Source organism: Chenopodium album, chromosome 10 (genome assembly GCF_948465745.1).
Source record: "Chenopodium album chromosome 10, dcCheAlbu1.1, whole genome shotgun sequence".
Taxonomy (NCBI): Eukaryota; Viridiplantae; Streptophyta; class Magnoliopsida; order Caryophyllales; family Amaranthaceae; genus Chenopodium; species Chenopodium album.
In genome coordinates this window covers 2,003,361-2,024,376 of record NC_137843.1, presented here as the reverse complement: position 1 = coordinate 2,024,376, position 21,016 = coordinate 2,003,361, and the positions used below count along the sequence as shown (strand labels likewise).

Genomic DNA, 21,016 nt, shown 5'->3' with positions numbered 1-21,016 from the left:
GTACGCAGGTGGTGGCGGCAGAGCGGTGTGCGACGGTGGGCTTCGGTGGCGGCGGCTGATATGAGGATCTTCCTCTTTCTCTCTCTTTCCTCCTTTCTTTCGTTCTCTCTTTTCCCCCTTTTTTCTCTTTCTTTCGTGAAAAAAAATATCTGATTTCCCCCTTTTGTTTTACGGTATTTTCCGACGGAATTAATTTCGGTCAGAAAATTACCTTTCTGACGGAATATTCCGTCATTTTCCTACTGAATATTTCGTCGGAAAGGTAATTTTCCGACCAAAATTAATTCCGTCGGAAATATTGCGAGGGACATTCCGTCGGAAATTACCTTTTCCGACGGATTTCAACGACAAATTTAATTTCGTAGTAAAATTTTTTACGACGGAAAATATGGTCCGTCGGCATAAGTCCGTTGGAAACAAGCTTTTTTTTCTAGTATTGGCTTTTATTAAAGAGTATAATAGATAAAACACTAGACACACTCACACACGTAACAAAAACAAGTGTGTTAATGAGCTAATCCTTCATCAGGACACACGATGTTGCATGCATTTTCATTTTTGGAGCACTGAAATGGAGCGTACACAAGCACATATAAGAGATGTACACGAGGCACAAATATAATCCTTCATTTAATCATTTAAAATTAGGAGTCACAACTAACAAATTACAACCCTTTGCACGTGTGCATAATATTAGGTCCGTTAATTGTAAACGAATGAAGAAACTACACTTATAACAGGGCATAATCATAAGAAATTAAGAATACATTACCAAACACGTAATCTAATCCTAGAGATTAAAAGATACGAAGTACTATAAGATATCATGATTGTAATTTTTTCCTGGTTGAAGGAGATTAAGCCCTTTAGAATTGGGCCAACTTGTGTGTTTCTAGTCTTACATCGGCCCACATGCATCCCCTAGTTTTGGAGCCCAATAGAAATTTAAGCCCAGTAAAAACAAGGGCCCAATGTTATTCTTCTAGCTTCCATTTGCTTCCTGTTACTTGTGACTTGTGTGAGTAATTTGGAATTAGTTGTCATACTACGGAGTAGTTTTAATTAAGGATACGTTATGAAGATATGATAATGGTTTTAATTATGTGTGTAAATCGGAAATTGATTTTGGCACACCCTTAATTGATTTTGGCACACCCCTATGTGAGAAGAGTATAGAAAATTGTGCTCTCACATAGGGTTGTGCCAAAATCAATTAAGGGTGTGCCAAAATCATTTCCCGTGTAAATCCTATCATCTACTTAACAATTTCTGAATATTTTAACTGAACATTCACGTGTTACTTTACTACTTCGAATTGAATTACCGATACTGGTTATACATGACAGCTAATTCCAACAAATAGCCGAGTATAATGGTTTAAACATCAATAAAATTCAATTTCCACCAATGACTTCAGTTGTAATGGACAAAGATAGATCCAAAACAGAGTAGATTCAGCACGAAGCAAAACTCATGTGCAACAAAAGGTAAGTCTTTACTCTTTAGGTGTCAGCAAAGTTACATAAATGGTACATAAAGCCAATACTAAAGTAATGTAAATGACAACAAATACAATATTGAGACTAGCTTTCGTTTTGTCTCCTAAACAAAGTATGTAGCCAAGCTTCTAGCAGTGGAAATAGAGTTACTATTAGCATGTTTGGACACACATTATTCATCAATACGTCTAAAACCAGCTGTTTGAGTAAGAGATTTCATGTTTGAGGTTTTTTTTACGTATCCTGACACATATCGAAACGACACAAATGACAAATTACTTCATATTAAGTGAAGAAATGATGCAGGGGACCTGTTTAAGAGAAGATGCATCTGATAGTAGTTTCTACTTTCTAGTTATTCTAGTAGACTAGTACTAGTATTGTAGATATAACCTCACATCCACTTGATTGAAGTTAAATCGTACTTTGGTCAAATATTAAACTCATGTACCGAGTAATTTAGTTTTGTCTTGTCTCTTATGAAGTACTCCGTAGAAGAGAAAAGTAAAGTTGTACGGGCTTGGGTCGCACCCGTCACCGTAAAAGAATATGCCTCAATAGAAGCCAAACACAACTAATTAAGGCCCTTAGTCTTATAAAATGTTTAAGTATCTCTTCTTTTGTTAATATGAGACACTTACATAGTTACATGTATTGTTTGGGACGATGCCTTATAAAGGGTTTAACTCTCTCTTCTTTCGTTAATGTGAGACATTTACATGTATTGTTTGGAAAGACGTCTTATAAAGTGTTTAACTCTTTTTTCTTTCATTAATGTGAAACATTTATATGTATTGTTTGGGAAGACGCTTTATAAAGTGTTTAACTCTCTCTTCTTTTATAAGTATTTAACTCTCTCTTCTTTTATAAGTATTTAACTCTCTTTTCGTTCGTTAATGTGAAACACTTACAATATTGTTTGGAAAGACACCTTATATATAGTGTTTAATTATAATATCTCCTTGGTTATTAAACAATGAAATTCCATCTCAAAATCATATGTACACTTAATTTTTTCTTTTATCAATATGGTACACTTACATGTATTGTTTAGAAGGGTTACGCTTCAACACCATATTACTACATCTAACGCTCGCTTGACACATTGAAAGTGGGGAAAAAAAAAACCCCCCTTTTGATTTCCCTCCGAACCACTGGGCCAAGGGTCAATAAATAAAGAACCTAAAGACACAAGAGAAATGTGGAGCTCTGGAAAGAAAGCAGCGACCTTTCAAGTTTAAAAATGTGTTTGGTCCCATTAAAATGTAAATAGAAGCTTATATATGAGGCAATTATGAAGAACAGATAAGCTGAAGACAGATTGATGGAAATGCAGATAGTCCTAGTACTTTCTGAATTTCTGAGACAGTTAACCATAAGATTTATAACTCGAGAGAATGTGCCATGCAACTTTCGTGCCTTTATTCAATGTGTTCCAGTTGCACCTGCCAACAAATTTTAGATTCGTACGGTTGATATTTCAAATGAAGATTGAAGAATACACGTACTGCCTTTCTTTATCTCTTGTAAATAAATTGATCAAAATTTAAGCATTTAAGGATTCAATTACAAGGCCTAACTTAAGCCAAAAGAACTTAGCTTAGTTTACTAGTTTAGCGGACATAGATCACAATATCAAATCTTATTTATGTTATTTGTTACTTATAACTCTCTAATATTCCCCTCCCTCAAACTCTTTGATTTAGTTTATGCATGAATTATTTACTTGTAGACATGCACAATTTATAAATTTCAATTCTTGGCTTTCACGGAGACTTTAGATAAATTATCTTTTATATAAATAATCACTCTCATAAATTAGCTAAAACTTAGAAATTAGGTAATTTATAATTATAAATCTATACTTGTATGTGAAGTACTATTTAGCACATAGCTATTTTTACATTTGAAATTTGAATTGTCACATATCCACCTCAAGATAAATTTCTAAGCTAATCAATTGATGTATGCAACCTTTCATATATATATATATATATATATATATATATATATATATATATAAATTGAACACATTTTTTTACTTGCTAAATGGTCACCCAATGAATGGTAAAAAAGAAAGATGGGGTAGATGTCAAGCAGCCTACTTCTTAGGTCAATTGGAATATGACAAAATAATCACACAAATAATGACTTGCGAATTAGATGGTCTAATCACAATTATTTGTTGTACAAACAATAATTACAAAAAGTTTTAAAAAAATTACTTGTGTTTATGGCTAATCATTTGTCATAAGAGGTTAAGCTTTTCAAATAATATGCTACGGAGTAAATTTTTTATTAGTGAGTGTACTGTCCTCTATTACGATCAATGATAAAAACACCCAAGTTAGGCTTTTTACACCATTACAGAAAATAAATTTTAGTATCTTTAATTTCCCAAATAGACATATTTTGGAACTTTCGAATTTAATAAAACGATAATTACAGAAAACAAAAACATAAAATTGTACTTTTTACACCAAACTTTGAGATCAACACGGAGTTTCTCCCTTGTCAAATCACCCTTGTAAGAAAAAATTACACAAAACAATCAACAAAAATCAAGATGTAGGTCAAGAGTAAAACACTAAAAAGAGATAAAAACACAAATAAAAGCCAAAAACAGAGGAAAAAGACAAGCTTCAAAACCCATCAAATAAAACTCCCTCACCCTTATTACTCTTCAGGGCCCCTCCTTCTCTCTCTACATTTTATTACTTCAAGAGTTCAAAGCAATGGATACCCTCAAATTCTATTTCATTGCTAACATAAAAGGCAATTCCCAAACTCTCAAAAACACACCCAAAAATGACTACTTTAGAAACAGAGCAAGAACAACAACAAACCCTTTCAAAAAGCAATAATCTTCTTTTTCTTAATTGTTTGTATTGTGAAGAAAAATGGTGGGATAATGATGATGATAATGAAGAGTATGATGATCATGATAATAATTGTGAAATTGGGTTGGCAATTTTATCACCATTACATGATTCTTCTTCATCTTCTTTAATTTGGTGTGAAGATGATGAAGAACAACTAAATGCTCTGTTTTCTAAAGAAGGAAAGACTCTTCTTAATGAGGGTGATTTGGGTGTTAATAAGTTATTATTGGAAGCTAGGAGAGAGGCTTTAGAATGGATGATTAAAGTGAATTGTCACCATAATTTCTCTGCAATTACTCTGGTTTTGGGTGTTAATTACTTTGATAAGTTTATGTTGAGTTTTGGGTATCAAAAGGAATTGCCATGGATGACACATCTTGCTGCTGTTGCTTGTCTTTCTTTGGCTTCCAAGATGGAAGAAATCTATGTTCCGCTTCTCTTAGATTTCCAAGTAAGTTCTTTTTTTTTAGCCATGAATTTTGAGTAAGTAGTAAAAATGCTTAAACATATTCTAAGTTGCGCAACATTAACATTAATGAATTAGTCTAATACTCTAATTTCATGTTAAATTGTTAACAAGAGAAAAATGACGCGTCTAAAATATGATTAGGGAGACATAGATACTTAGGAATTTGTATAAATAATATAAATAAATACTCGATGAAATGTTTATGATAATTGTTAAAGCATTTACTTTTTGTATTGTACCTAATGTTTATGCCATGTGCCTATCTCATTTGTTAAGGGAAGAAAGAAAAAGGTGAAAAACATGTTAATAACATGACAAACTTTTGTATAGAATTAGACCATTAAACAATTTATTAGGCTGATATTCTACTGACAACTTTAAAAATTTTCACGAATAATATATTAATGTCATTATTTTCAAGAATTTATTTACTAATGTCTTACAACAAGCTATTGCTTAATAGTCTAACAAGCTATTTTTGAAGATTTTGTTTTTGGCTTAGCATTTTTCCTAGTAGTACAAATTATTGTATCTTATGATTTATGAATTATGTATGATTGGTGTAGGTAGAGCATGAACAGATATTTGAAGCAAAGGTGGTTCAGAGAATGGAGCTGTTAGTGCTTTCAACACTCGATTGGAAAATGAATGCTGTGACCCCACTTTCCTACTTTGGACATTTAATAAGGAAGCTCAACTTAAAATCCCTTCTTCGTTGGAATATTTTAACAAGTTGTGAAAACCTTATTGTCTCTGCCATTCTTGGTAAGCACTATGCATCATTTTTGACCCACTAAACTTTAGTCATTGTTCTATTATAAGGACTATTGCAACTTGTGTGCATAACCTTAAACGTCGTTCATTTGAATGCAGATCCCAGGTTTATGTGCTATGTTCCATCCGTCTTAGCAGCAGCAAGTATGGTGCAAACCTTGAAAGAAATTGGACTATGGAATACACTAGAACACCAATATGATATCATGGATACCTTGAAACTTGACAAGGTTTTGCATCAATCCTCCCCTAAAAAAAACCTTTTTCTTTTAATTTTTTAAAAATAAAATCTCTTAACAATCTTACACATTATCATTGCAGGTCAAAGTAGAAGAGTGCTACAATTTCATCCAAGAATCATCAAGCAAACGAAATCGAAATGATTTATCAGCAAAAAGAAGAAGTTTATCAAATAATGTGTTTGATGTAATATGTAGTGAGAGTTCTAGTAACAAGGATTCACCAACAATATCTTTGATGCAGGCATCTGAACCTCTACCAAAGAAATGTAGGACAATGGGTCCCCCTTGTTTTGGGTAGTCTTGCACATGTCTAACTACCAAACTTCACTTTCCTTGAAACTTCCATTTGTTGGACTACCTTCTTAGAGACTTGGAACTTTATCCCTACTTGAAAATTTTGTATCACCTTTACCTAGCATTGATGTTTTTAACCATGCATATGTTTGTTGGACAATTCTCTACAAAAAATCCTTTCTACTACGAGTACAAGAAGTTGATACTACTTGAATCCTACTATATGAGTATCAATACGACGATTGTACCACTCGAGCTGTCACTCAAAGCCAAGACAGGGCACGTTCGATATATCAGTCTGTTTCAGTTTTTGGTTTTTAAGTTTTTGAAAGTTGTTTGATAAACCAAAGAGTAGTCCTTTATATTGATCATATCGACTAATCATTATAGACTGAAAGCAATCAAACAAAGACCACCAATCTAGTTATATGATAGATTCTAAATCAGTTTGGTATGAGAAACTAATACTTGATTCCAATGATGATTCTAATTGCAAGAAGTCAAAAATGTTGAAACAAAAGCAAAGTAAGGAACAAAATAGTAAAACCAACATTAAGATTATAATTTATTTGCAAACATTCATTCATTATTAATCATCCTCAGTAGACTGTATGCCAAGGTGTACCGTACACCCGGGTTATTTACTCATTAATTTTTGCTCATTTAATAAATGAGGTACATTCGGGTGTATATAACAAATTCTGGTAGACTGAGGCATAACTATAACATGAATTATGTACATACAATACATATTTGGAATAAAGCTTCACTCAATAATCTAAAATAAACAATTGGAAATCGAAGACGGATATATCATGCCTAGGTAGTTATATTGCTGGTAAGCCACTCTAGACCTTCATAAAGCCCTTCACCAGAGGTAGCACAAGCAGCCTGTATAAACCTGTCAATTAACAAATCGATACACTATTATTAGCCCGTCTAACTGTCCAACGCATATATGGATATAACTTCTTAATTTGTGTAACAAAAACCTAAAAATTGTACGAGTTTTAACAATGAAAAAAAAAAAAAAAGTTAGTTAAGTCGTCAGATAATATGAAATGGAAGGAGCAGTTTGCTATCGTAAGGAAAGGGTTAGAAAGCTATACCAGCGGTGTTGACGAAGAGAGTGGAGGCCAAGTTTCTCAGTAATCTCAGCAACAGGCATTGCATTTGGAAGGTCTTGCTTGTTGGCAAAAACTAAAAGAGATGCATCCCTCAGCTCATCCTTCAGCAAAAGACATCAGTCTCAGTTAAGACTAATGACAAAAATTGGATCATGATGTAAAAAAAGGATGGGCCAAAGCACATGAAAGCCCAACAAAAGCCTTGACTAAAAGGAATTCTGAGCCCAGCCCAATTAAAAATAGGGAGTTTGAAAAAGTACCTCATTTAGCATCCTGTGGAGCTCATCTCTGGCTTCTGCAATTCTCTCTCGGTCATTACTGTCCACCACGTAGATTAGACCTTGGGTGTTCTGGAAGTAGTACCTCCACAAAGGCCTGATCTGTAAAAAAAAAAAATTACTAAGGCGTCGATGATTTTCTTAACATACTTCACGTGTTATTTTAGCTAATTTGTTTTAATTTGATCTAATATAAAATAACACAATAACAAGGTTACACAAAGAATTCGTGGTTGCTTCAATTATCAAGAACAATATTTGAATATTATAACATACGATGAACTAACAAAAAAATCACGGGAGTTAGGACTAGTCGTACCTTGTCTTGGCCACCAACATCCCAAACAGTGAAGCCTACATTTTTGTACTCCACAGTTTCCACATTAAACCCTGCTCAATATATACAAACATAAACTAAGATAAATCTTAAATCAAATATGTTAGGCTATTCAATCTCTAGAATCATAACAAATCATAAAACCAAGCTAATTCAACCATTAAACTTGAATTTGTCGCTTTTATTAATCCATAAACTTATAATAAACTCTTGCTTGATTGAGTTTTCAACCGACTCTCCTACACAACTATATTTAAGTCGATATATGTTCAAACTCTCTTCCTACACGAGTGAATGTACACACAAGTGACACAAAAACCCCAAATTTGATATAAACAGAATGATCACATACCAATAGTGGGGATAGTAGTGACAACTTCACCAAGTTTGAGTTTGTAAAGGATGGTGGTTTTACCAGCAGCATCAAGACCCACCATTAAAATTCTCATTTCTTTCTTTGCAAACATCATCTTTACTAATTTAGATAGTGCTACCCCCATCTTTGCTTCAACAATCTCTCAAATTTTTCAAAATTTCAAAAAACTAGAAAAAAAATTGTACTATTTTTTTTTTTTTAGGAGAAGAATCCAATACAAGAACAGATATAAAGAGAGATCGAATAAGGTTCGGCTTTAGGACGTGATCAAATTGTGAATTTGGTTCTATGCTTCAATACTATTTGCAAGCTATATGTATCTTATTTTATTATTGACCTAAGCAGAGGAATTATTTGGTGGGGCCCATGTTAGTATTGCATGACATGTATTCACTTATAGTTTTACAACATACAGCCAATAACAGATTCTTAATTGTCCACGTAATCAAAGTCAAATGATATAAGGGGTCAAAAAATAAGTTTACTAATGGACATGGAATTTTAAGATTGAACCACTCTTGGCTACACATCCTTAACAAGGAAGTATTAGTGAAATATGTAAATTCCAAGTATAACTTTTCACTTTGTACAAATGATGAAATATATTCTAATTTGCGTATATTCTTTACGAGTATTAATAATTTACAATCATCATATGTATTAAATTTAAAAGGTTTCAGCTTATTTATTAAAAAGGATATTTTATCTAGTGATTTTCCAAAAAGATACATACTCCGTAGCATTTAGGTTTAATGATTTTGCCGATCTCTACGATGGGGTTATCATAGCAATGATTGATAAAAAATTTACCATTATAAGAAAGTGAAACCTCATATCATATAAGCTGTGACACAAAAATAATCTTACATACTACATGAAAATTGACCTCCATTAAGCATTGCAATAGCATGTACAAAACCTAGCTCCCCCTATTTGAAAGGGTAAAAAACAATTTCACATTTGTAATTTCTTAGCTAATAAATACTAAGAACTTGCACTAGTGATTTTTACTTCCAGATATGGCTTCTTTTGTAGATTGAAGAGTGTTAACAACAGCAGCACCGGCCCCCGACAAGACACTACCACTGCTGGTGGCTGGTTTTTCTGGCTGGTGAAGATGATGAATCACCTCAATAAACCTTTGTTGTTCCCCTTGCCCTGCAGATTGACTTATATCAACAGTCTCCACCACTTTCACCTCTCCTGTGTTTTGTGGCTTAGTCTGCTGGTTAATCTGTTCATAAGCCCAAAATAAATATATTAGCACTAGATCATTACCTACCAATAATCATTTTCTTAAAACCTTACATAACCGAAGAAAAGAACAATGTCATAAACTCATAAATAGGATTATAATGAAGATAATGCAACGCGTAGTTGTACCATCCTGAATTATGAAGTTTGATTTGAGAATAAACAGATAGAAAAAAGGGTGATAAAGATGTCAAAATATGATGATATATAGTGTGTGTGTGTGTATTTTTTTTTTTTTTTTTGAGCTAATATATAGTGACTTCTTTTTATAGCTATTTTCTGTTCTACTGTTACGGGCCTTTCTTTGGAAGCTGGTTTGTAGGGGAGAATTGCGGACATGTAAACATGTGGTTCATTTAACACTGATTTTTTTTCCCAATATGAAATGTGCAATATCCATACTAACGTCAATATCTTTGAAGATCCAAGACAAGCATTTGAGGCATCCAAGACCCAACTGCTTTTGCCTTTCTTACTGAGTTAATGCAACCAGAGCACCTGTCAAAAACAGTACTACAACAAGAGCACTGTAATCATAGTACAAAATCTAGGATATTAGACCAGGATAGACAGCCCCTACAATCAAGTATTCAATGATACATCCGAATAAACAAATATGAGCTTTTCAATAATATCATAATAGGAATCAAGTCATATAAGATGATACAAATACTATACTTGGACTGAATTTTAAAAATATTTGAGCAACAAAATGACTCAAGAGCACTTCAGAGGCTTTTTTTTTTTAAATTGGATGCAACTATGCAAGCAGAGATCCACTTCAGAGGCTTTAGCTAAACAAAAAATTTGAACTCAACATATTTCCACTTCTATTATGTACCAGAAAAAGACATTGGTATACCATGTAATTTGACAGACAACATCAGGGCTCAAACCAGCAGTAGACCGGTAGTCTAGCAAGTCGATAATGGTGATCCATTTTGAAGCACATTTGAAACATCCGAGAGTCTTTGCCTAGGAGACAGTGTAGCGCTGGCAACAACATCAACATCAAGGTTGTCAATGGTCTTTCTCTTGAGTGTTTCCAACTTTAAACCATCACCTGAATTCTCAGCATCTTGACTCGGTGACACCACATGCTTCTGAGTTAGCAATGCTTGAGCTTCTTCTATCACTGATGAATTATCATCAGCAGCATACAGAATTTTCTTTATCGCTTCAACAACCTGTCATGACAATCATTAGAGAACTTAGTCTCTAAATTCCTGGATTGTTTACAAAACACTATATAATATATAATGTGAAGAGTTGGCTCAAAAGAAGTTTGATTTACAGGTTGATGTTCAAGCTCAGGACTTTGGCATAATATCTCGACATCTCTCAGCTTTGCAAAGTAGAAATCCCTTTCCTTCTCAAGACTATCAACTGATAGCTTCAACTCAGTAATCTGCATAACAATTGCTTAGTATATACGAAGTAATACTTTCTGAAGTGGTAAGGAAGTCCATCCTAGACCAGAATGTCTTAATTTACTGCACATGCAATTATGCAACATACCTTTTCATCATATGCACCCACTTCATTGGAGACAGGTTGAGGTGCTATGGCAGCTTGATTTGCTGCTTGCACAGAGGGGACATCAGCCTTTCGAGAGCTTTGAGTAGAATGAGACTTGGTTGCTGCCATTGAAGACTTAGTAGAAGGATGTGAAGCAGCACTTTTTTTGCTATTTTCCTTTCCTCCCTTACAGGCCTCTCTCCTTTCCGAAGGGTTGTAACTAGTCCAGTAATATGAAAATTAGAAAAGAACAGCATAATCCATTGCACAAACAATATTTGAGGACATATTGCACTTGGCGCAAAAAAAAAAAAAAAAAAAAAAAAGGTACAAGTTAATAGAGAGGATTAACTACCTAAAACAATGTTCTAAGAACAGGACCCATTTGATATCCAAATTATCGTAAAAGAGCAAAGTGGATGAGACAAGCACTTAAGACAGCCAATTGAATATTTAACAAAGATTACTAGAACATAAAAATCATTCAAGAGAATTCTGATAAGGAAATTCTCAAAAGGTTTGGTATACAGTAGTGTCATGAGTCAATGGCTATGAATAGGAAATTACGCTAATGAAATTGGAGCACTCATGTTTAGGGGAAAAAAAATGCAAAAAGAGATCCTCAACAATCACACGTCCTTATAGTCCTCAATTTCTCATGTATTCTGTATTAGCTTGCAAGCTACCTATCTTCCCTTACAAAACTGAATTGTAAATTAACCCAAGAGTTAACATGAAGAGTTAAGAAAAACAACATCATGTTTTACCATGTAGCCATAACGTGTAAACTTCAGTCTTTGGAGCATTTGACTTGGTGCTTCATAAATGGATAGGCAATGCAGAGACGAGTAAGTGCCTATCCATGTTTTAAGCACAAGACTAACTTCCAAACTGCCGCAAAAGCATACTCAGATTAATGGTTCAAGCACATTAAAGCTAATGGAATTCCTAATTTAAATTATTGGAAAATGCATGATATTGAAGGGAACATGCATATTATTACAGAAGTAAATCCTCAACAGGACATCGTCAAAGGTTATGACATCCAACGGTGTCATCAGTCAGTAGGTATAATTAGAATTTCATAATGCAACTTGAGCAGTACATATTTATTAAAAAAACAAAGCAAAATGAAATCATCAATAATTAACACCTCCTCCCTCACATAATACTACAATAGTATAATACCGCTTCCACCTACAGTATAACTATAAGATACAATCATGCAGATAGTTCAACAATAGCCAGAATCTGAGTACATTGGTATGGTATTTGGTTAAGCACAAAGTAATCCGTCACATTTGCAATTTTATATGGTTTTGACAGCAATTTCTCTCATTACATATCAGTTAAAACTGTAAAAGCGTAATGAAGAGTAATTTCAGGACAGAATTGAACATTTGATTTCAGTTACAGACAAATGTATGCATTAGCTCCTTGATGAAATCAAAGTTGGACAACCGAAAATTATAGTCTAAGTGTTGCAGATTTCATTCAACATCATTCAGAGTCACTTCATAAGACGATCTATAATACTTGCAAACGCATCAAGCTATCCACAAAACAATTGATTTAATAAAACAATAAATGAAATGCCAATCAATTTAAACAAATGCTGGTGTTACTCATTCAATTCAATTGACAGAATTTTCTAAAAGTAAACAAACGAAATTACTTGTTTGAGCCGCCGTTGTTGACAGAATCACAGTAACGCTTCATCCACTGCAGGAACTCCAGATTATCCAGAGGTCTTCCCTTAGTGAGCTTATTCACCTCAATATTCTAATCATCACAATAATAATTAAAAAAACAACAACAACAACAACTAATTAAGCGATAAAATTGAAGAAACCCTAACATTTGAAAAAAAAAAAAAAAAATCGCTAGAAAGAGAGAGAAACCTTGGAGATTTTGAGCTTGTTGAAAACATCTTGAAGAACTTTGTAATTCTGAATCATCTCATACTCGTTCTTCGCATCGAAATTCACCTAATGCATCGGCACTATTCCTGGATGTGCCGCATCCATCAGCTGACAATGAACTGCTCCACTGCACGCCTAATTTCTCGCAAATTGATAAATTAGGGTTTCAATTGTAAATTTCCAGGCAGAATTTCGAAAAAAAATGTTGAATATCACAAATAATTACGAAATTGAGGACAAAGAAGGAGAAAAAACCTCTTCGACTTTGGAGATTTTGAGTTGAAGAGTAGAGTTAATCCAAGCAAGAATCTCCGATCTACCGACGAAATACGCAGAATCCATCATTCCGATTTTCGCCGCCATTTTCGATTTCTCTGCTAGAATTCTCCTACTAGAGTTCTCTGGAATTTGCAAAGGAGAGATGATATTTGAATTAGGGGTTTTGGGCGGGATAATGGTGTAGATTATGAAACTGCCGTTGAGTGTACGTTGTACAGTATTTATTAAGCTGTCAAATAGAAGTATAAATCACATGGTTTAAAAATTCTCTTTGATATTGGGCTTTGGAAGATGGACTTATACGAGTAGTATAAATATTTTTGGGCCTTTCTATGGGATCATGAAAAATTGAAACTGATGAGTTTATACGAAGGTCATGTTCTTTAGAGCTGCTCTGCTCTGTTCTACTCTACTGTGTGTGGAAGCCCTATCCTGCTCTGCTGAAACTGATCCAGAAGCTCAAAAGAACAGGCCGAAGTATGCTATGAAATTATATAATTTCTCTGATAACACTTCTCCAGCTCAAAAGTCCTCAAAGGCTCAAAAGTATGTGTTTTTCTTCATAAATAATTTGTTTACATAATTACTCATTATCGAATCTTAATTATGACAAGCTTATGAATATTGATTCATGACTATGCTTTGGGCAATATGGTTGCATTATTATTGATAATGGAACAAGATTTCCGTATGATATATCATACTGATCGATCAACATCATTATCAACCCGTCATTTATTTTCATCTACTTGTATGAAATAGGACATACAAAGCAGTTGTTTTAGGCTTGAAATCGGTACCACTTTGGATGATTTGTACTTCCTCTATCCCATAATATAGTTCATGTTTGTGTTTGTCACGATATTTAAGAAATATGAGGAGAAAGTAGATGAAATACATTTAAAAAAGTGAAAAGTACAACTATTAACAAAAGTTAGAGAAAGGAAGTGGAAAAAGGTACAAGACATGTGCTAAATTCAAGAGTAATGTAGGAAGTACAATGAATAAAAAAAAAAAGTATAATGATTTTTACATACTATCCAAAAATGGAAACAGGAATAATATTTTGGGTCTCTAAAATAGAAAAACAGGAACTATATTATAGGATGGAGAGAGTAGAATTTGGATGGAGAGAGTAGTATTTCTAAGAAGACTAGTTATATGGTATAGATACTATCAGATCATTTAAGGTACTTAATACTTATAGAATACACAATGATTATAATCAAGGAAACCTCCTCTAGTGCCAAAATTAGAGTTTATAACAAGTTCTAGCCAATATTTATACCATTAGGTCTTTAGTCTTGTCATTTACATTGGGTCACTTGTACCTTTAAAGGGACATCGTGGGCTCACTTTATACAAGGCCCATGATTAGATAGTGATTTTGGCACTAGTGAATGAGAATCTTCACTTAAAAAGTCCAAAGAAAGATGGCATTGATATGATTTATGCAAAAAGCCAAAACTTCAAAGGGAGGATAAATATACAACGTATACAATTAATTTATTTCAAATCCTTATAATTTGACCTCAATTTGTAAGACAAACTATTATCAAAGGGACCATTAAAGTAACTTTTGAATATTACTTCCAGACGAATAACAACAAACATAAGAGTTGATGACGAGAGTAGGAGTCCATTAATTATATTCTCCAAATATATACTTTAGACTATTCCACAAAATAATCACAAGTTCATAATTTCCTATATACAAATATACAATACGTAACCGCAGTTAGCTAAGAGGAAAAAATAAATAAAAAGACTATCAATGGCATTACGCAACAATATCTAATAATGTTGGTAGCTAAGACTATGATGAAGACAGTTACAGCACAAAAGTAACAAAAGTAGATAATTAGACAAAAAATAAAACTATCTGATGAAGTGATAATTAAACAAAAGACAAAAGAAATTAAAAAATGTCAGTCATACATACAACGTAACACTTTCAATTTATCTCTAAATAATCTACAATGCTTTGTCTGCCATACATTAGTACCAAGCAACAGTTAAGGACCATAATAATATGGTGGAGGAGTTGGTGGTGAATTTGATGTTATTTTTTCTAGAACGTGGAGGGCTTCTTTCATTGAGGGTCTTTTTGGTGGTACATGTGAAATACAATTGTACCCTAACTTTAAACAGCTTAACAATGCCTCCTCATTACCTTCCAAATCACCTCGAATCGTGGGGTCCGCCATTCGGAGCATCCGTGTTCGATCCTCCAACCCGACTGCCAATTCGGCTAAAACGGGTGGGCCGTACTCATCCGATATCACAACCTTTCCTGTTATTAGTTCAAGTAACACTACCCCGAACGAGTAAACATCCCATTTTGAGTTCGGCTTAAGGCTCCGTAATGATTCGGGTGGGTGGTAAGGTGAAACGGACCCAATGGAGCTTGTACTCGGGCTTGGGGTGGCTCCCACTGAATAGTCTTGGAAGCTGTCCCTTGAGGCTGTGGATCTTTTGCTACCAAAATGACGGGTCGAACCACCGGGTATGCACCCGAATTTACCCATTGAGAGCCTTTCAAGCCCAAAATCACTAATCTTGGGCTCCATGTCTACGTCGAGGAGTATGTTATTGGGCTTGAGGTTACCATGTACGTGCTTCTTTTCGTGGATAAAATTTAGCCCGCGAGCTATCCCTTTTGCTATCCTTAGCCGAACTCCCCATGGTATATGGCTTGGTGAAGAGCCAGTTTTCCCTGGAATTTTCAGATCAAACATTAGTCAAACAAATTTATAATATTATGTATGGTAAATCATAATTAATTAGTTAAGTAAAAATGGGGAAAAAGTATGTGGTAAAAAAATATTAAGTAGATCAAGAACACTCCAAGTCTGTCCTTAAAAATAATGAAGTCAATGAAGTTATGTAGTTTTTAAGTCAACTTGCAAACACGTTTTACGTTTTCACTGGCGAGTCAAATTAATTAATCACAAGTAGTTCACATAATCACATTGATCAACTTTAAAAAATCATGCATTACATACATAATTGTGCATTCCTAAGATAATGACCTTGATTAATTGAATAGTTGCTCTCATAGAATCCAACTTTAGGCAAATTCTCATAATAGTTTAATATATACTTGGGGAACTTTTTTCCATTTTGAAGGAATAAGTGACTTTACTCTTTCGAAAATAATTTACTTTAAATGTTTCACAATAATTAGTGCGATATCACAAAAGACTAACAGAGTATCATGCACAATACAATTACGAGTACTCAACTAAAAGTTCTGCATATTATACTACTATTAGTCAGTGACTACTGACCAGAACTCCAGAAGCCAGAAAGTTACTATTTTGGGTAATAATTAAACAGATTTTTACAAAACAAACTTGTATGAAACCAAAAAAGTTACTGTATAAGGTATTGGTACAATGCATGAGAACAAAGTAGATGAATTCAAAGGAGAACCCAACCCCCCATTAATATCATTTGTCCACAATTGTAACTTCTCGACTAGCTGTCTAGTTCTATAAACAAGTTAAAAATAATGACATGACGTACCAATAACAAAACATATACAGTGTGAAATATTATTTGATCTACAATGAAGAAAAAAACACAATAACTCCGAATTCCTCCAACAGTATTCATAAAGACCCCCCCGAACCCCTAGGCCCCAATAAGAGTTAATATGCCAGTGAAGTGTGAACCTAAAAAACAGAAATTGTACATAAACCAGTGAAGAAGTCTGTGGATAAATAATTCCTCCCTCCATTTCATAAACAAAATAAGTATTGTATCAATTATTTTAACACACTTGCTAATAAACAACTTTAACTATTTAATATTTATATCTTTAATTATTTATTAAGACTTTAATTTTTTTGTTTTTTTCATTTGTATTTAAATACAAATATTAAGAGAAACATATATAGTGTAAAAGTCAAATTCGAAACTTTATTGAAGGACATATGATAAGTGTGGGTGATGATGGGACCAAATAAAACAGCCAGGCAACGTTATGTACATGAGAGTTAACACTTGGAAGATGAAGTATTTAATTTGACTCTTATCAGCATTTAAAATTATGAAAGGCTTCCGTTACAACTACTCCACCACCCCTTGTTTCCACCCTCGAATCTATTGCATTGGCCCCTCTACCGATTTTTGGCCCGGTTTTCCCACTTTTATTTAACTCATCTTTACATATTGTATGGGATTTTTTTAATTTGTTGAAAAGGACCCTTTAATTTGGACTAGTCTTAATTATAATCCCTCAATCTTTGATTGACCCCTTGAGAATTTTGAGCATTGGAGGCCGACAATTATTCATGCCTACTCGACTCGAATAATATTGATACTCCATTAGTAAACATTCATGGACCTCTACGACTTGAATCTTGAATTATGATCGAGTCAATCACATTCATGTATGTTCCCTTTTTCCTATTTTCATGATTGAGCAATCATTCCATTGTAAAAGGACAAGAGTGTGCTCCATACTCCTAAAGTCGAGTCAGTACATTAAGCTAATCGGTGAGCTCTTATAATTCTAAACTTTTGAGCCAAAACGGACAAAAACACATAAAATCAAAATAATTTGAAACAAATGTCCATACACCTGAAACACCAAATATGTTCGAAACATCTCATATGGCATATAATGAGAATCGCATCACAAAACATGGAATAAAATTAATTTCATGCATATCATTTTCCTTTCAAAAAAAAAAAGAAGTTTGAACCACTCAACCACATTCATAATAATTCCTTCCTACTTTATAACTCCCTAGCTAGTAAATAAACTATCCAAAAAGTATTGCGCCTATGATGCATACTGAGTAGCAAATAATTAAATAGATACTTCATGGCTAGCATCAATTAGCGCATCTGAAAATTAATTCTGTAGCTAGCTATACTGTCATAGGCTATAATACTTAAACATAACTTGATTAACCTCAAATTATATAAAGTGAGACTAGTTAAAATACTCTATACATTTAATTAATACGAGTAAAAAAAAAAAAAAAAAAAAAAAAAAAAAAAAAAAAAAAAAAATTAAAGACCATGAAAGTATGCACACTTGCTCAGTAAATGTAATAACTCCGTACGACACCATGCATGATGCATTGCCCAAAAAATGACAACAGAATTCAAGAATGCAAAGAGAAGGAATAAGAAGAAAAAAAAGTACTCACTGTAACGGGCGTTGGCGAGGCTGCCATTAGAAACATACTCGTAGATTACAAGCTTCTCATCAGACCCCCAATAAAACCCGCGAACCTTAACCAAATTCGGGTGAACCATCTTCGCAATGGCTCGAACATGACCCTCGAACTCCTTGAATTTTTCAACACTGTTTGATTCCCCAACTCTTCTAACTGCTAAAACAGTGCCATCTTCTAGAACTGCCTTGTACATTATACTTGTACCACTTGCTCCTAAAATATACGCTGACGCTTTTAACAGCGTCTCTAGTTCCAACTCTCTTTCTCCTCCTCCTCCACCGTCTACTGTAACTAACTGTCCTTGCTGCTGCTGCTGATGTCGCCGCTCGCTATCTCTGTCCTCGGACCCGGATTCCGTGTCATTATCATCTTCATCATCGTCGTTGTCGTCGCTTTTACTTTTCCTTAGACAAGACCACTTGGCTATACCTTTAGAATCTGACAGCGACGATGAACTTGAAGTTGATGACAAATGATCATCTCTTGTAGCTCTTATTATCGCCGCGGAAGCTGGACTTCTATTATTCAGAGTTTTAGCATTATTAGTAGTGTTTTTATTATTCTTCTTTCTTTTACACACGTAGAGGAACACCATGGCGAGGATAGCAATCCCTGTAAAATCACCAACAACAATGGCGGCGATTACATGAGGCCGAAGCCCATGATCTTTCTTCTGTGATGGGCCGTTTTCATGATTTGGGCCCACGTTTGGTGAGCTGGCAAAGGATTTGGGAATGGCGGCGAAAGCGGGCGGTGGAATGGGCTGACTTGGGGCCGGAGTTGGGCTTGCAGGGATTTGACAAGGGTTGCCTGATGGGGGCCCACAAAGATCCGGATTACCGGCGAAGGAATCTCTCTCTTGAGAAAGTAATACATTGGAATCCGGAATTTCGCCGGTTAACTTATTAAAGGAGAAATCTAAAGTCGCATTTTCCGGTATTTTGTTACCGAAATCCGGAGATATTTCGCCGGTTATCCGGTTATTAGAAAGGTTAAAAATCTGGAGTTTTTCTCCTCCTAAATCAACGGGAAGTGACCCGTTTAATGAGTTGGAGGATAAATCCATGACCCGAACCCGGTCAAACCCGCCCGGAATATTGCCGGTAAAATTGTTCCTTCTTAGAGAAACCGAGCTAAGATTCTTTAACGTCCCAAGATTCCTCGGAATATTCCCGGCGAGGGCATTTTCGGAAACGTCAAGAACTTCCAAGCTTCGTAATCCTCCGATCTCAATAATTTCCCCGGAGAATGAATTATTTGATACGTCAAGGACACGGAGGTCTGGTAGACTGAAGAGCGAGTCCGGGATTGACCCGTTGATTGAATTTGAGGATAAATTTAGGGTTTGGAGGTGATCAATGAGGCCGAGATCGGCTGGTAATGTTCCTAGAAGTTGGCATCCAGGAAGGGACACTCCTACTACGCGAGGAGTGTCCCTCTGATCTAAGAGTGTAAAATTAAAAGAACTACAAGTGACGCCACGCCATAAACATGGTGTGGCGTCGTTAAAGTTCCATGACTCTAAGACGTTTAATGGGTCGTCTAGAATGGTGTATTTGAAAGAAAGAAGGAGAACACCATCTGAATTTAGACCAGAAGAGTAGTGAATATTTGAGACACAAATGGAGAGTAGTAGTATGATGATTGATGTTGCCCTCATTTCATCATCATCTTTTGTAACAATTATTCCTCATCTTTGGGATTTTTGACAGAAAATGTTTACAGAAAATTTCTTAAAAAAATGAAATTTAGAAGAAAAAGAATGGGGGAGAATATTTGTAAGGGGAGTGAGATTTATTACGGGATGGCAGTAGAGAGCATGTGATAGGAATTTGTATTATGAACAAAAGAAACACAGCTCACACTGGTTAACTAGCCCAAATAAGCTTGCTTTATTTTTATTTTTTTAGTTATATTATTATATTATTAGTACTACTTTTTTCTTTTTAATACTCTAATTATTAATATTATACTACTTCGGTACTTCCCTTTACATTGCTGAAAAGGGGCATGTAATAAATTATATACATGTCCCTACTTCAATTCTTGGTGTGAATGCAAGAGGGAAAAATGATTATAATTTGACAGACTATCATACTTACTACTACCACCAGTGCAGCTCATTTTAGTATGAGAGCTGAAGGTGAGACTTTCGGTGGACTTCTAAACAGTTTTGATAAATGTATTTAATACGACTAGTAATCTCTCAGTTTTTAACAGTTCTTCCTACGATTGTTTGACTTTTTTGTGAGACAATACTTCAAATAAGAAAAACTACTCCGTATTAGAAACGATGGCATAGGAATGCTAAGCTAGTTATACATTTGTTACGTGTAGCTTGACTTTTTTATGAGACAATCACTGCTCAACGAACTAAGAAAAACTATTAAAAACGATGGCATAGAAACACTAAGCTAGAGTGATACATTTGTTACGTGTAGCTCAATCCATTTTCATTGCCAATGAACTACGTTAATAGCCTATCTATCAGTAGTTGGATCGTTGTCATAACCAATCATAAACCACTATTATCACACTTAAAGTAGTGAGCGTGACTATTGAGCTATTAT

The 21,016-nt window shown here is 34.4% G+C and overlaps 3 protein-coding genes and 1 pseudogene across 4 annotated transcripts; 1 reads left to right on the top strand and 3 right to left on the bottom strand.

Moving 5' to 3' along the window:
- Positions 1–4,236: 4,236 nt before the first annotated feature.
- Positions 4,237–6,491, top strand: LOC145563071 (cyclin-D3-1-like). The gene is made up of 4 exons (XM_081623478.1): positions 4,237–4,832; positions 5,417–5,615; positions 5,724–5,854; positions 5,946–6,491. The coding sequence occupies exons 1-4, from the start codon at positions 4,308–4,310 to the stop codon at positions 6,162–6,164; spliced, it is 1,074 nt and encodes a 357-aa protein (XP_081479604.1). The 5' UTR covers positions 4,237–4,307; the 3' UTR covers positions 6,165–6,491.
- A 233-nt stretch (positions 6,492–6,724) lies between these two features.
- LOC145563070 (ADP-ribosylation factor-like) lies at positions 6,725–8,562 on the bottom strand. Its single transcript, XM_081623477.1, has 5 exons — positions 8,255–8,562; positions 7,885–7,955; positions 7,548–7,667; positions 7,270–7,388; positions 6,725–7,061 (listed from the first exon to the last, which is right to left on the bottom strand). Exons 1-5 carry the CDS (start codon positions 8,400–8,402, stop codon positions 6,980–6,982), a joined length of 540 nt encoding a protein of 179 aa, XP_081479603.1. The 5' UTR covers positions 8,403–8,562; the 3' UTR covers positions 6,725–6,979.
- Positions 8,563–10,280: 1,718 nt separating this feature from the next.
- On the bottom strand, positions 10,281–13,458 carry LOC145563068 (microtubule-associated protein RP/EB family member 1C-like; annotated as a pseudogene). Its single transcript, XR_014094504.1, has 6 exons — positions 13,228–13,458; positions 12,952–13,107; positions 12,726–12,832; positions 11,051–11,270; positions 10,827–10,940; positions 10,281–10,719 (listed from the first exon to the last, which is right to left on the bottom strand). The product of XR_014094504.1 is annotated as a microtubule-associated protein RP/EB family member 1C-like (transcript).
- A 1,549-nt stretch (positions 13,459–15,007) lies between these two features.
- On the bottom strand, positions 15,008–20,372 carry LOC145561905 (putative LRR receptor-like serine/threonine-protein kinase At4g37250). The gene is made up of 2 exons (XM_081622032.1): positions 18,417–20,372; positions 15,008–15,967 (listed from the first exon to the last, which is right to left on the bottom strand). Exons 1-2 carry the CDS (start codon positions 20,104–20,106, stop codon positions 15,267–15,269), a joined length of 2,391 nt encoding a protein of 796 aa, XP_081478158.1. The 5' UTR covers positions 20,107–20,372; the 3' UTR covers positions 15,008–15,266.
- Between the last annotated feature and the right edge of the window lie 644 nt (positions 20,373–21,016).

Excerpts from the sequence above, each read along its gene's own strand:
- LOC145561905 (XM_081622032.1), bottom strand. The coding sequence starts at position 20,106 with ATGAGGGCAACATCAATCATCATACTACTACTCTCCATTTGTGTCTCA. Across the intron at positions 15,968-18,416 it reads CCTCGCCAACGCCCGTTACA|GGAAAACTGGCTCTTCACCA; the intron begins GTGAGTACTTTT and ends TGAAAATTCCAG.
- LOC145563071 (XM_081623478.1), top strand. The coding sequence starts at position 4,308 with ATGACTACTTTAGAAACAGAGCAAGAACAACAACAAACCCTTTCAAAA. Across the intron at positions 4,833-5,416 it reads CGCTTCTCTTAGATTTCCAA|GTAGAGCATGAACAGATATT; the intron begins GTAAGTTCTTTT and ends TGATTGGTGTAG. Across the intron at positions 5,616-5,723 it reads TATTGTCTCTGCCATTCTTG|ATCCCAGGTTTATGTGCTAT; the intron begins GTAAGCACTATG and ends ATTTGAATGCAG.
- LOC145563070 (XM_081623477.1), bottom strand. The coding sequence starts at position 8,402 with ATGGGGGTAGCACTATCTAAATTAGTAAAGATGATGTTTGCAAAGAAA. Across the intron at positions 7,956-8,254 it reads CACTACTATCCCCACTATTG|GGTTTAATGTGGAAACTGTG; the intron begins GTATGTGATCAT and ends TATATTGAGCAG. Across the intron at positions 7,062-7,269 it reads TCTCTTCGTCAACACCGCTG|GTTTATACAGGCTGCTTGTG; the intron begins GTATAGCTTTCT and ends GTTAATTGACAG.